The sequence below is a fragment of the Equus asinus genome, chromosome 23, assembly GCF_041296235.1.
Source record: "Equus asinus isolate D_3611 breed Donkey chromosome 23, EquAss-T2T_v2, whole genome shotgun sequence".
Taxonomy (NCBI): Eukaryota; Metazoa; Chordata; class Mammalia; order Perissodactyla; family Equidae; genus Equus; species Equus asinus.
The window spans coordinates 35,193,429-35,208,807 of NC_091812.1; the positions used below are offsets into that span (position 1 = coordinate 35,193,429).

Genomic DNA, 15,379 nt, shown 5'->3' on the forward strand with positions numbered 1-15,379 from the left:
CTGTAGTTCATCAGTTTATGCATTATTTAATTAGATTAGGTCATTAAAATAACAAGTATAGCATGCATAATCAAGTTGGTGAACAAACACAGATAAATTATGGTGAGTACACACCTCATCGGGCAGGAGCAGAAGTCCCATCAACAAGAGTGTTGAGCAACCACATCAGAGAGTGGGGTTCACAGAGGGCAAAGAAAGCCTGAAAAGTGGCTCAGTCAAGAGGAGATTGGTTTAGAAGGCATCTTCTGTATTTCTTATTGTTTTGGACTTTTGAACACTAGGACATGTAGGCATAGCACAGAAAGAAATTCATGGTCCCAGTAAGAGTCCTCACAATTTTTCTTGGCCATCGGTAGTTCCCTGAGAACCTCAGTATATTAGTTGGCTGGGGCTGCCACAACAAAGTACCACAGACTGGGGGGCCCAGACAACAGAAATTTATTACCTCACAGTTCTAGAGGTCAGAAGTCAAAAATCAAGGTGTCAGCAGGGTTGGTTCCTTCTGAGGGCTGTGAAGAAAGGATCTGTTCCAGGCCTCTCTCCTTGGCTTGTAGATGGCCACCTTCCCTCTATGCATGTCTCTGTGTCCAGATTTCCTCTTCTAATAGGGACATAGGTCCTATTGGATTAGGTCTCATCCTAATGACCTCCTTTTAATGTGGTTACCTCTGTGAAGACCCTCTCTCAAATAAGGTCAAATTTTGGGGGACTGAGGGTTAGGAATTCAACATACGAATTTTGAGGAGACATCACTGCACCCATAACATTCAGGAAGGACCATACCTCAAACCACCAGAACTTAGCAACTAGTAGATTGACCCTTACAAGAATTCTATTTACTAGGAATTCACCTTAACGGTGAGTTGGAGAAGGCACACATGTTGCCAAAAATCTTGTTTTATGGTGGAAGAAATTATTGGAAGAATATCTTCAATATTATGGAAGAAAATATTGAATGCTGTACTTCCAATAGCTTTCCCAATTATAAGTTGAGTAATATGTTCAATAATAGGAAAGGAAAACCAACAGTGTAGAAAGGACATGGATTTTGAATGTAGACATCATTTTGATCAAATTTTGATCTCCCTACTTACTCCCTGTGTCATTTTGTGGCACTTAATTAACCTTACAAATCCTCCTTTGAGTATAAAATGGAGAGAATGTGGACATTGTTTAAAGGAGAAAATAATAAATGTATGTAAAGTTGCTGGAACATAATAAGTTCTCAAAAAATGTTAAGCCCTTCCTTCTTAACCTATCCAGATTATTTTAAGTTACTCTGAAAGCCTCCTTAGCTGCTTCTTCAAATCCAGGTGCCCTCTTCATCATAGCTCCAGGTTTGTCCATGGCTTATCAGACCACGCAATAATTTCCCTACATTTGTGTCTCATGTTCAGTTTGTTTTGACACCAATCGAAGTTGCCATTGAAGATATGAAAAAGAAGACCTTGCAGTTAGCGGTTGCCGTTAACCAGGAGCCCCCTGATGCCAAGATGCTTCAGATGGTGCTGCAGGGCTGCGTTGGAGCTACTGTAAATCAGGTGAGCAAAAGCAGCCAGTGACAGCTCCTGTGGTTCTTGGTACTTTGATTTTTATTATATGTCTGCGCCCTCCCTCCTGGAGGTTGATGAGGAGTCTGGTCAGCATACAAGTGATGTTCCTAAACTTAGACTGAACACTTGAGGTTTAGAGGACTTTGAGGAGGCCTCTTCTGCTTCGTGTAGCAACCCAAGGTAGAGAAGAAATCCTGGAGATGAGTGGACCATGTCTAACGAGTACCGTTTTCTTGGAGAAGTCTTCACTTGGCCCCAGACCTGGCAATATGATCCAGATCTGGGGTCCTGTGGAAGAGTGCTTCATCGTGCCCAATTTAGGCAGAGTTGTTGCAGGCCTGGAGACTAATTGAAGAATGCCTGTAGGAGACAGGGGAAACGTCTACAACATCCAAGCCCTGGGTCAGTCACCAAGGAACCCAGCATGCCAGTGGCCTTGCTAACCAGGAGTGACCTGAGATCAGGCTTCTTAGGCCACTTAAAACCAGACTGGACCTTCTCAGATCTATTTGAATCCTAACTCCCAAGCTTAGCATGCAACTAAACCAGTCTCACATGGAGGGAGTGCTAGCTTAGTACTCTCTGTTCAGTGTGCCTCCTTAATTTCAGAACTAGGTCTGCTCTTGTCCACCTCCACACTCAAAAACTCAGTGAGTACCATGACTCTTCCCTCGCTCAGCACAACTGGATGCCCCTGCAAAAACTTGTGTCTGTGTAGCATCAAGGGAACAGAAATAGCAGAGAAGAAAAATGGCTATTATATTTCCAAGACCAGAACATATTAGGAAGCTTTTGCTTTTATAAGTTCCTTCCATTGATGAAAATGGAAGACTTTCTAAAGGCACAACCATGGACTACCTATGTGCTATCCATATATCTGACTCAAGCCAGCATGAGTTACACAAAATGGTGCTTGCCATTTGGGCAACTAGAAAAGTGAATATGAATGGATGGATCAAGACAATCCCCATTTTCAGAAAAGCAACTCAAAGCTTTGATGTAGTAGTATTACCTTTATATATGAAGGAAAACCTATTATTAGTATTTAATTAAGAAAATACATCTATACTTCTGAGTATTCTTCTAAAACTACAGACTCCTCCTAAGGAATCAAAGTTTTCCTGAGATGTTCAAGACCCTCCTTGATTTTTTGTTTTGGTCAAACTAACTTCAAAATTAAATGTTCAAACTAAAAAGTCACTCCAACATTTTATCTCAAGTAATTTAATTTTTTTCTAACGTCAGTATTGTTTTTACTTTTTCCATCAGGGACCACTGGAAGTAGCCCAAGTATTTTTGGCTGAAATTCCCGCTGACCCAAAACTCTATCGACATCACAACAAGTTGAGATTATGTTTTAAGGAATTCATAATGCGGTAAGAAGGACAATGACTGGGAATTCAGTACAGCTGTGCTTCTCAAAGTGTGGTCCCCAGATCAGCAGCTTCAGCATCACCTGAGACATTTGCTAGAAAGGCCAATTCTTAGGCACCAACCAGACCTACGGAATCAGACTTTCCAGAGGTGGGCCCAGCAACCTGTGGCCTAACCAGCCCTCCAGGGGATTCTGATGCATGCTCTAGTTTGAGAACCCCTACAGTAGAGCAGTACTACTTACAGTCCTGATACATAGCTTCAACTGTAAAGTGCTCTCATGTTCACCATCTCACATGTGCGTCACAATCACATTGTGAAACAGGTATTATCACCATTCTCGTTTTAAAAAAGAGGCAATGGAGGTTCAGAGATGGGAGATGATTTTACTTAAGGTCACACAGCCAGTTAGCAGAGTTGAGTTCAAACCCAGGTCTTGTGAATTGAAATAGCCCACACTTCCATCCACGTACTGATATTCCACTGATGTGTAAGAGTCTCAGAGGCTCTTGGCATTGGCAGTCTTTGTAATTTCCCATATCATGCAAGAAGCTATTTTTAGAAATGTAAAGATAGACACTGCCTCAAATTGGGAGATAAAGGCAAGATTCTAAAACTGGGCTTTTTCAAAGGTACCATCTCTCTGGCAGTTCCCATTGTCAGGCAGCCCTCATTTCTGCCCATGAATTCTGCAAGGGAGCTGGCTCCAGGAGCAGCCTGTCCAGCCTGGATAGGAAGCCAGTCTTTGGGCAATGTCTTGCAAGCTATTGCAATACCAACAGGTGTATTGGGTCTCCTGTGGCCCTAAAAGGAATGATTATGAAGAATGTAATGGCATTTCATCCATAAGAGAGAAGGACATCAGAAAAATGTGTACCAATATTTCTTTTCCTGCAGAACCTTGGAGCAGCATGTAAAATATGGGAACATACTACAGATGGGGATAAAGTAGGCTAAAAGTTAGAGTTTGCTAAATTCAGTGAAAACTCATCAGAATGCTAGTTTTGGGTGAGGTTAGAGATACCTCCTCCTTCACACGCTTTGGTGAGATGGATGCAAATTTGCTGTGTACAGAGACACCCTTGGTCCTGCAGTAAATCGCAGCTGCTGAGTTATAAGGTGTGTCCATGTGGCTGTGTATGTGCGTGTGGGCATATGCACACATACATGCACACGGATTATGTTTGTTAATGTTTTGGTATTTGAATTGTTTCCTGTATTTGCTAGCAATTCTGACATTACACAAAAGCTAGATTTTCTTTAGTAAATGATGCATTTTCATAGAACAAAAGGCTAGAAAAGTATTGGGGAATTTTTAAAGATCTATTTACTTTCCACACATCTTCAATTAAAATTAGTTATGGTTGAAGGTTCCTGAAGTTGGCAGTGGCCTGGGCCTCTCTGGCCCTCTGAAAGGACCTATGAAATGTTTAATGAGCAGGTACTATGACCCAGGTATGACATTAGTTGTGGGAATACAGGAGCTGGGTGTGCCTCTGTTCCTGACAAAAGGATACATATCTGCATGGCCAAATAATAACACAAGGCAGCACAGGCTAAGAACTGTTAAGAGTGCACTAAATATGGGGCCGGTCCCATGGCTGAGTGGTCAAGTCTGTGCGCTTTGCTTCGGCGGCCCAGGGTTTCGCCTGTTCGGATCCTGGGCGTGGACCTGGCACCTCTCATCAGGCCATGCTGAGGTGGCATCCCTCATGCCACAACTAGAAGGACCCACAACTAAAAATACACAACTATGTACCAGGGGGCTTTGGGAAGAAAAAGGAAAAATAAAATCTTTTAAAAAAAGTGCACTAAATATACGGTTATAGAGTTCAGAAATCTAAATAGTCAGTTGCAGGCTGGAGTGGCTGGGGAAGGCTTTGTGGAAAACATGACTTAAACTTCATCTTCAATATATAGGTGGAAGAATGGAGATAGCGGGAAGAGGGAGCCATTACTGGTAAAGTGACTGACATGACAAGACTCAGGCCGGGTGTCCACAATGCCCCTGGGCTCCTCTGAGTTGGCAAGAGCAGCGTGTTCTCATGAGCATGCTAGGACAAGGAAGAAAGACAGTAGTGTTGGTAAATGGGGCTCTGAATAGAGTTTAAATGTAAAAGGAAGCTTGTTAAGAGAAGCCGTGATTTTTCTTAGTTAAAATGTACTTATAAAATCGTTACTGAACACACATTTCTAATTAGCTCCAGCCCCAGGACAAGTGACTACAAAGAGGACTAGGGCTGAGTCAAACTGTTCCAGGCAAGATACCTACCCGGCAGCAGGTTTTCCAGGGATGGTCCTTTAACAAAGTCATGCACTAGACTTTGGATGGTGATTCTATCTTTCTCCCCAGATGGCCTGCAAAAATACTGGATTTCCAAAAGCAAATTCACCATTTAAAACATTCTCCAACCCTTCTATTGTTGATTCCCATGGGAAACCAGGCTATCAAACCAACTTCTCCACTGCCAGTTGGGATGCCCCATTATTCTAGGAAAGCCACAAGAATATCTATCAATGCTTCTCAAACTTCACTGTGCAAACAGATGACCTGGGAATCTTGTCAATGCACATTCTGATGGAGCAGGTCTGGGTGGGCCTGAGACTCTGCATTTCTAACAAGCTCCCAGGTGATGCTGATGCTGCTGGATGGGGCTGAACTTTGAGGAGAGGCTGTAAAGCTGCTTGATTGCCTCCCTCTCACATGTTCTCTTCTTCCTCACCACCCCCCCAGTAGCTTAATCCCTCAGGCCATGCCTGTTGTCACTCACCTCTTTTTCCTTCACTTTCCTCCCTGCAAAACAGCAACCGTGCTCTAACTGCTTCCCTCTTGAACTGACTATAGATGTCAGTTCATTCATTCATTCAGCAGTCACTTACTGAGCCCATACTGTGTGCCAGGCACCGGGCTACACATGTGCAAGGATGAAGTCCCAGTACAAATGGGACAAGGCTACAGGCAAACCATGCTGCTGCTCACTGTGTCACCTCCGAGGGCAACTAGAGGTTGACTTCCCTTCCACTTTGTTTCACATAGATCACAGGTGGTGGGAGAGATTGTGGTGAAGGTTGCATAACTGTATAAATCCGCTAAAACTCATCAAACTGTACACTTGAAATGAGTGACGGTGATGGTCTGTAAGCTAGACCCTCAGTACAAGCAGGTGAGGAAACCTTCCCTTCCCCGTTGCTTAACTGCTTCTCAAGTCCATTAAAGTTACAGGTTGTTAATGACTAGGGTGAATTTTTTTTCCCAGCAATTTTATTGAGAACATAGTGGTTTATAACATTGTGTAATTTCGGGTGTACATTGTTATTTATCAATTTCTGAATACACTTTATGGTGCTAACCTCTAGTAATCTAATTTTTGTTTGTCACCATATATATGTGCCCCTTTATTCCTTTCGCCCACACCCCAACCCCCTACCCCTCTGGTAACCACTAATCTGTTCTCTTTAGCCATGTATTATTTATCTTACACATATGAGTGAAATCATACAGTGTTTGTCTTTCTCTGTCTGGCTTATTTCGCTTAACATCATACCCTCAAGGTCCATCCATGTTGTTGCAAATGGGACAGTTTTGTCTTTTTATGGCTGAATAGTATTCCATTGTATATGTGTGTGTGTGTGTGTGTATATATATATATATATATATATGTACACCACATCTTCTTTATCATTCATCAGTTGATGGGCACTTGGGTTGCTTCCACATCCTGGCTATTGTGAATAATACTGCAGTGAACATAGGGGTGCATAAGTCTCTTTGGATCACTGATTTCAAGTTCTTTGGATAAATACCCAGCAGTGGGATAGTTGGATCATATGGTAGATCTATTCTTAATTTTCTGAGGATACTCCATACTGCTTTCCATAGTGGCTGCACCAGTTTGCACTCCCACTATCAGTGTACGAGGGTTCCCTTTTCTCCACACCCTCTCCAAAACTTGTTGTATTTTGTCTTGGTAATTATAGCCATTCTGACAGGTGTAAGGTGATATCTCATTGTAGTTTTGATTTTCATTTCCCTAATAATTAGTGTTGTTAAACATTATTTCATGTGTCTGTTGGCCATTTGTATATTTTCTTTGGAAAAATGTTCATATCCTCTGCCCATTTTTTGATCGGGTTGTATGTCTTTTTATTGTTGAGTTGTATGAGTTCTTTATATATTTTGGAGATCAACCCCTTGTCGGATAAATGATTTACAAATTAGTGTAACTATTTTGTCAAGTTATTTGCGCTGTGAATTTTCTCCCCCAGCCCTGCTCTCAGACAGCTGCGGTGGCGCAGGGGGGGAAGATATCTGGTGTTGAACAGCTCTCAGGTTTTCTCTGGAGTGAGCTCCCACTTCTCAGCAAATTTGGGCTGTCCGTCGATAAGCCCAGATTTCCAAGGCGAACACAGTGAGCCTTGCAATGCTGATTGCTAATACTGGAAATATACCCTTGCCAGGTGCACTGAGCTAGGTCCCGCCGCTGGGCAGTGGCCTTTCTGACTCAGCTGTGGTGGAATCAGATACAGCCATAACGAACCTGGCAGGCTGACCTGCTGCGGCTGATGCTTATCCAGCCAGGCCTGGGCTCTGCAGATGGGTGCCAAGTTGGGACCTCAATCCCTTCCTGCCTTTTGCTGAGATAAGAAAAAGCACCTGACGGTTTCGAAGCCAAGATGGAGAGAGACAACATTCTCCTTCCCTCCTCTGCAACCTGTGCCAGTTTTCTTCTTCTTACGTTTCTGTCTTAGTCAGCATGGGCTGCTAGAATGAAATACCTTAGACTGAGTGGCGTGAACAACAGACATTGATTTCTCACAGTGCAGAGGCGGGGAAGGCCAAGATGAAGGTGCCGGCAGATTTGGTTCCTGGGGAGAATGCTCTTGCTGGCTAGTAGTGGCCACCTTCTCACTGTGTCCTCACACAGCAGAGAGGAAGAGGAAGCAAGCTCTCTGAGATTTCTTCTTACAAGGGCACTGACCCCATCATGGCCTGATTTAAACCTAAATTCCTCCCCTAAATACCATCACATGGGGGTTAGGGCATCAACATGTGAATCTTGGGGACACATACATTCAGTCCATAACATTACCTGCACTTTCTTCTTCCTATAAAGACTAAATGATTTTTAAATTCATTTTTATCTTTAAATAAGAGAGCAGTAGGCAGACGCCATCACAGGCTGCCTTTAAGAGAAGCAGTTTCGGATGTCCCCAGACAGGGCTCCACTGCACGTGTGGTCAGAGTCAAAAAGCAGGGGATTGAGGGGTGGTGCGTTTAAGCTGGAGCTAAGGTCTGTGAAGAGGCAGGAGAGGGAATTTGCTCAAGTGGCCAATGGAAAACCAAATGCGCATGGAGTAGGTGGAAAGAGAAGCAGTAGGTGGAAAGAGAGCTGAATATTTGGTGGGAAAACAAGATCTTAACTATCATGAGGGCTGGCTCCGAAACAGGTCAATTGTGGGGACACATGAATGACTTTTGTCACTTTTCCAGGGTCACAGAGACCTGTATTAGTGGGCCAACGACGCTAGACAGAAAATTGAGAGCCCACCTTACACACACGCATGGCTCTTCTGCCTCTTCATGCCCTCTGTAATGATTCTCGAGAGAAAAAAACCCATTTCTGTTACAGTGTGATTCCATCCTCCTCTCTTGGGCCTCTCCCTCCCAACTCTCTCCAATAAGCCCTTGGTCCTCAGGGCTTGTCCTTGCCCTCTTGCTTTGGGAAGGGGGCCCCGTGCCCAGGGGTTATTGGGACTGATACCAAATTAGAAAATATTATACAATCACTGGAACCCCAGGGCTCGGCGACTCTTCAAGACAGAAGCCCAGGGCCTGCAGGAGGTTGATGCCAGTGTAACGTGAACCAAGCATGAAGGACTAGCCTAGTCTGATCTGGGGACCCCCCGCCCCCCGCCTGGGTTCTAGTGTGTTCAGTAGGCCCTCAGAGCCTGCTTCCAGGTGTCAGATGTGAGGCTGGACGCCTTCCCAAGCCCGTAGCCCAATCTGGCCCCACTCCCTTCCCACATCTGGCCTTAGGAGGAGGAAAAAGAGCCACTGTACCTTCCCCCAGGGAGGCAGCCACACAGGCCCCACCAGGGGAGGTAGAAGTGGCTCAGGGGATGGCAGGAGGGCCCAGCTGCCGAGCTCCTGGTCTGCCCTGGGGTGCCCCACAGTGCTGTGCACTCTCGGTCTCACGTGCTTCCCCATCTGCAGTGACGGGGGCACACTGGACAATGGGCTGTAACCCCACTTGGCTCCAGGAAAGGCAGGCAACATTGACTGGGCGGCCCTCCCCGGTGGCAGTGGCTCAGCTAAGTCCTCACACACCTAACATGGTTTCATCCTCATAAACCAGTTTTATAGATGAAGGAAGTGAGGCTGAAGGAGGTTATGATTAGCCCAAGGTCACACAGCATATAAGTGGCAGAACCAGGATTTAAACTAGTCTTCCATCGGGACAGGCTGCCCTTGGGATCTGGGGTTTGGTAGAGGTCGGGCTGGGAGTGAAGAAATGAAAGGGACAAGGTTGGAGAAAGCCACTGGAATGTGCCTGGCGGAGGTGGCTATGCCCATGGACTCTAACATCTACTGCAGCTCTTCCTGTGGGGAGGCCAGATATTCCTTTGGTGTCCGGCTCCCAAATAAGCCTTCCTTACCTTAAGGGCCTGGAGCATATACATGACTCCCGTCATGGGGGGCGGGGGGGGAGGGGGGGCAATTCCTCTCTGTCAGATTCTCCGCTCATTCCAGTAGCCATGTTTTTCAATGGACCCTGAGTGGACACTTGCTAGAAGGTTATCAGGATGAAGCTGAGAAAGGCAGAATACTACAAATTGGGGCGAGACCAAGGCCATATGCCTGAATTTTAGCTAGAAAGGTCAGTGCCCTCCGTAGGCAGTATTTGTGGTGTTGGGGTGAGGAGTGTGGGCTCTTGAGCCAGGTTGCCTGGGTTCAGCTATCTACTCTGCCTTAATTAGCTGTGTGACCTTGGGCATGGAGCCTCAGTTTCCCCAACTGTAAAATGGGAACAATAATGGGAACTACTTCTTAGAGTTAGTGTCAGGATACAATGAGTTAATACACAGAGCTTAGAATAGGGCCTGGCACATACTTAACCACTACGCCACCAGGCCAGCCCCTAGAGATTGTTTTATTTGTGGGTTGGGCATCGCCATGATATCTCCAGGGTTCTTAACCATTTTTTTCATATTTTTAACTTATATATCCCTTTAGTGATTTCCTTAGATCTGTTGTATAATTCATGAGTTCTCTAGTTGTATCTAGTTGATTGTTTAACCTGTCCGTTGAGATATTTCTCTTTGTCTTAGTGACTAGGTTGTAAAGGAAAGAGACTTAACAATCTGATTTCGATATAGAGACTGTCTGCCTCTCTGAGGTTTGTACCATAAGATGCAGTGGGGCTACTGCGACATTGGTCCGGGAGTACCGGGATCCTGGACTTCCATCTGACTCTGCTGTGTGACTCTGGACAGGGCACCTCACCTCCTTCATCTTAGTTTCATCAACTATGAAAAACAAGGGACTGGAATATAAAATCTCTCATAGGCCATCATTCTCACAGTGAACAAATAGTTTCTGCATTCAGACTGAGCCGATCAGGAATAATAATAAAAATGTGTTCTAGATTTTAGCTATGTGCCAGCACTGTGCTAAGCATTTTATATGTTTAACTCACTTAATCTTTACAATAACTTATGAGGTAGGCTCTGAGCATTTAACCCAGTCTAGGGCGCATAGTGAGCAATCAGTATAAGCTAGCTAGCTCTTATTGCTTCTGATAACAGAGACAACAGAGAGTTTAATTAATCTCCCAAAGTTTTCAGAGTAGACATCCCCAAGTCAGCAGTCAGCTTCTTCAGGCCTCTTGTAGTCCGCCAGTGTCACAAACCTGGGCCTTGAAGTCATCCTGAAACTGATATTATTTTATATGTGGTGGTAGCTTAGAACTATTAGTTAAGAAGCAATAAAAAATGTGAAGGGGTGATGTAGATTTCTCAGGATTCAAAGGCTGTACGTCTCCCCTTCTACCTCTTCCTTGAAGGGTTTGATAGGCAACTTTAAGTATCCTACAGTTTGCTTCAATTAATGTCAAACTTAAAAGATAGGTGGAAATCCAGTTAAGCTCCTGGCTGAGTTAAATCAGGTCCTTCTTCTACAGCAGGGTAATTCTGTGATGAAGCTGTGGTCGTAGGTTTATTTTTGCCTAGGCCAGGTAGCTTTCCCTGCCCCATAGTCACGTTCCACTCTCCTCACCTTTGACTGTCATCCTGAAAATGTGTCCAGTGGTAATAGGGAGGATTTGGTAACCAGGTCTGGTGAGTCCCATAACTTAATCCAAAGCTAGCACTACTGCTAGGAAAACAGTTTAAACCACATTCATCACCAGAATCCTATTCATCTGAAAGACAATAGAATTATTACTAATTATTGCATATCAGCAAAGTTTCAGCTATTATGTTGTCCCTTCCAGGCTTGTTGATTTGTAAGTTCCCTTGGGTAAAACAGTATAAAATAAAAGGCAAAACTTTATCATGTTTAAATAATGTAATTTTCTTCTTTGGTATATACCATATTATGTGGGAGACCATGGAAACACTAGGCTGTCCACAAGTTAGACAAACACAATGAGCTTTAAAGATTTTATCTTTAACACCCTGCAGTGTTGCCATGGTGGGGGTAGGTATAGATCTGTTTTCATTGATTAGAGGATTTGTGTCTGTTTTCAATTCTGGAAAATTATCAGCTATCTCTTTGCATATTGCTTCTTACTCATTTTCCATTCCCTTATAGAGTCTTTCTTTTTATTATTATTTTTTAAATTTTTTTTGGTGAGGAAGATTGTCCCTGAGCTAACATTTGTGCTAATCTTCCTCTATTTTTTGTATGTGGGACGCCACCACAGCATGGCCTGACAAGTGGTCTGCAGGTCCGCACCTGGGATCCAACCCTCTGAACCCCAGGCCACTGAGGCAGAGCATGCAAACTTAACCACTGCACCACCAGATCAGCCTCTAGAAATTCTTTTAGATGTGGGTTGGGCATCTCCGTGATATCTCCAGGGTTCTTAACCATTTTTTTTATATTTTTAATTTTTATATTTCTTTAGTGATTTCCTTAGATCTGTCATCAAGTTTATAAATTCTCTAGTTGTGTCTACTTTGTTTAACCTGTCCATTGAGATTTTTCTCTTTGTTTTAGTGACTAGATTTTAATTTCTAGAAGTGCTATTTTGTTCTTTCTGAAATTTTCCTGATCTCTCTTCTCTTACTGTCACATTTTTTTAAATCATGGATTTTGTATCTTTGATTACGTCTCTCTATCAACTTTGGTCTGCACATTGTTCTATTATCTCTAATTCTTACTGGCTAATTCTTCTGCTTGTTGCATTTATTGGTTCTCCCTCGTGTTGTTTTCCTCCTATGGTTCGTAATTTTTTCTCGTGAGCTCATTTTTGGCAAGGGTCACTCTTTCTGGGTGGTCTCTGGGCCCTGATTGAGAAAGCATTCCTCCAGAACTTTACGTTTATTTCAGTCTGAGCCCTAGGGATTTCAATAATCTTGGTCTGTTTTCCTTTTTTTAATATCTCACTTTGGAGTACCCACAACAGAGGAATGTAAACTTGTAACTCATACCCGCATGTGGTGCAAGCCTAGAATTTCAGTTTCTCAGGGTGACTTTCTTTCCCATTAATGGCCCCAAACTGATAGCAAGCTTCCATTCTACCTGTCTGGACCATTTTCAGCATTTTTCTAGACCCTTTTTCTAGATGGAGTAGCTTTTCAAGGCTCTGAACTATATGCAGGTGGCCTATCCAGAGGCGCTCTTGGCCCTGGCCAAGGCTGCATCACTTATCTTGTGAGGGCATTGAAACCACTCCACCTTCCCCCAGCCTGCAGGACCTATACGCAATCTTAAAGTCCTAACGGGCAGTCCTTGTGACAGCTGCCATGCCACCAGCTCCTGCCCTCACTCTGAGTGTCTTCTTCCTTCCTGGCACCTGGGATTTCTCTTTCTCTTTTAACAAAGTTTTGCTGTGCTTTCCCAGCACTTCCATGCTGTCTGGCAGGAGGAGGCTGGATGGCATCTGCTCCACCTGTCATGTTGCCATAAATCCCAGAGAGTTTTGTAAGTGGAACAGGCTCCATTCTGCAATGACCTGAGTTTGAATCGTGGGTCCACTACTTCCTCACGGCGTTATCTTGGGCAAGCGACCTAATATTTCTGAGCTTCAAGGACAAAATAGAGATAAACGCTGACTTTCTGGGTTTGTTGGGGAAATTAACCAGATAATGCATGTAAAACTCCTTGAATAGTGCCTGGCACATAGCAAGTCAGAGCATCAACATCAGCTAAGCAACCTTTCAAAAATACAGATTCCGGGGTGCTGCCCTTTAGATTCGTTAAGTCTAAGGTAGGGCCCAGAAATCTGCATTTTGAAAAGCTCCACAGGGGATCCTGACAGGCCATCAAGTTTGCAAACATTCCTAGGGGTACTCAAGAAATGTTAATAGTGTCAGCAGCCCACATTTCTAAGCACTTCGAACTCCTATGAAATAAAACCTCATTTTCCCCCGACCCTGGTCTTTGCATCCTAGATGCGGTGAGGCTGTAGAGAAAAACAAGCGTCTCATCACGGCGGACCAGAGGGAGTATCAGCAGGAACTCAAAAAGAACTACAACAAGCTGAAAGAGAACCTCAGGCCAATGATCGAGCGGAAAATTCCAGAACTCTACAAGCCTATATTCAGAGTTGAGAGTCAAAAGAGGTAAAAACCGGGCAAAGGAGGATAAGCATAGGGCCTGGGGCCCGGTGGACAGCGCATGCTCTGCTGTGCTCACTCTGTGAGCTGCGGAACCTCCAAGGGGTGGGAGCGGGCCTGCCCACCGAGTGCGATTGGTCCTGCTCCCATCCTTCACCTCCTGGCCCTTGTCCTTGACCTCCCCAGACCCTTCATGTTGGCCTTCTGCCAGCTGTCTTCCCAGGGCCGAACCTGAAGGGATCACAGAACCTTCACTTATTTACTTATTTACTGAATTCCCCATGACTGATAGCCTTCTCTAGTGGGTGATTTTTCCCCCCTCCCTCTCTTTAAAAGGCTAATTGATCTTCTTACCTCTGTTCTCCCTCCCTCCTTAATTTCAGAGACTCCTTCCACAGATCCAGTTTCAGGAAATGTGAAACCCAGTTGTCACAGGGGAGCTAAGAAAAGCTGTCTTCATCCGTGAAGACGGAGGCCCCGCAAGTTGGAAAAGGACTTGTTGGTACTTAAAACATCGGACATTTGCCACGTAGGACAGACCACATGCTCCCTGATGAGACAGCGTTCCAGAAGCTTTGAGATCTAAGTGACCACGGGCATTACACCCAAACAGGGTGTGAAGAGATTTTGGCTATACTGGGCAATGCAGCTGGTGGAGGATGGTTAATCAGGGGCACCTATGTATTTATTAAAGCATGTTTTTTTTAACAATATTGTACAAAACAAGGCATAAACAGCATCTCCTGCAGAGTGGTCCGTCATTGTCTACCCAAGAGATGACTTCCTCTGGCCCAGATTTGAATTTACGGGATAAACCCAAATTGCAGGAGGGAAAATGGAAAAGTTGCCCACCAACCTCTTCAGAGTAAATGTCACTGATCCCCTCTATATGGGAAAGGAGGGTGAGCTTGCAGGAGTGCAAACATCTGGGAGGGGAGGCCTAACTAGAAATCTAAAAATCATGGTGGTTGGAAATTTGGGGATATATTATTTGTGAACTCGTTACCCTTTTGGTAACAGTGGACTAATTGTTGTATAGTTATTTTTGCTTTATTGTTATTGTTATGTTAATTTAACGTGTTTATAGAGGAAGACACTCAAAGCACTGATTTATGAGATACATGGTACTCTGAGTGGTCAGCCAAAAGTCATAGATGCCGCATTTACTTCAGTTGAAATGATTCTCCCATAATGCTTTGCATGTTTTCTTATGTTCACTCTTGCTCACTCTTTTTCTCCTCCTCCTGGGACCAAGTTTATTTTTATAAAAGGATAGTATCTCTGCTCTCATTTGAGAACATTGTGCTGTCCATCAGCATGTGTACATTACCTACAGAATATATTCAGCTTTGAATTCTCTTGACAATGTACTTTAGGAGAAAGATGAACAAAGTTATTATTTGAGAATTAAATTATATATTTTTAATATGACTGATTGCCCTGACTGGTACGAAAAATGTAATAAGAATTGTAAGCAAAATGTTTCCCTTTGCAACTCGTGTTTTTATTTTGACAATTCAGTGTTTTGTAAAGTACTTAACAGAAGAAAAAAGATGCATAATCCTGGCCTTGGTCAAACACTGCTATCCAGGGGCATTCCTCATATGCAATATTTAATCTTGGTAGTCCTGAGAGAAAATTTAATTTGGATATTCTAGAATTTTTTATTT

The 15,379-nt window shown here is 43.8% G+C and overlaps 1 protein-coding gene across 3 annotated transcripts in view; it reads left to right on the forward strand.

Annotated features, from left to right (window-relative positions):
* DOCK8 (dedicator of cytokinesis 8) overlaps positions 1-15,193 on the forward strand; it is a 200,742-nt gene extending 185,549 nt beyond the window's left edge. For all 3 annotated transcript variants that reach the window (XM_014846768.3, XM_044757028.2, XM_014846769.3), the window contains 4 exons: positions 1,398-1,541; positions 2,823-2,929; positions 13,545-13,715; positions 14,093-15,193. In XM_014846768.3, the coding sequence (XP_014702254.2) occupies positions 1,398-1,541; positions 2,823-2,929; positions 13,545-13,715; positions 14,093-14,153 (483 nt within the window). In that variant the 3' untranslated portion in view covers positions 14,154-15,193. The remainder of the gene's footprint in view (positions 1-1,397; positions 1,542-2,822; positions 2,930-13,544; positions 13,716-14,092) is intronic.
* Positions 15,194-15,379: the final 186 nt, after the last annotated feature.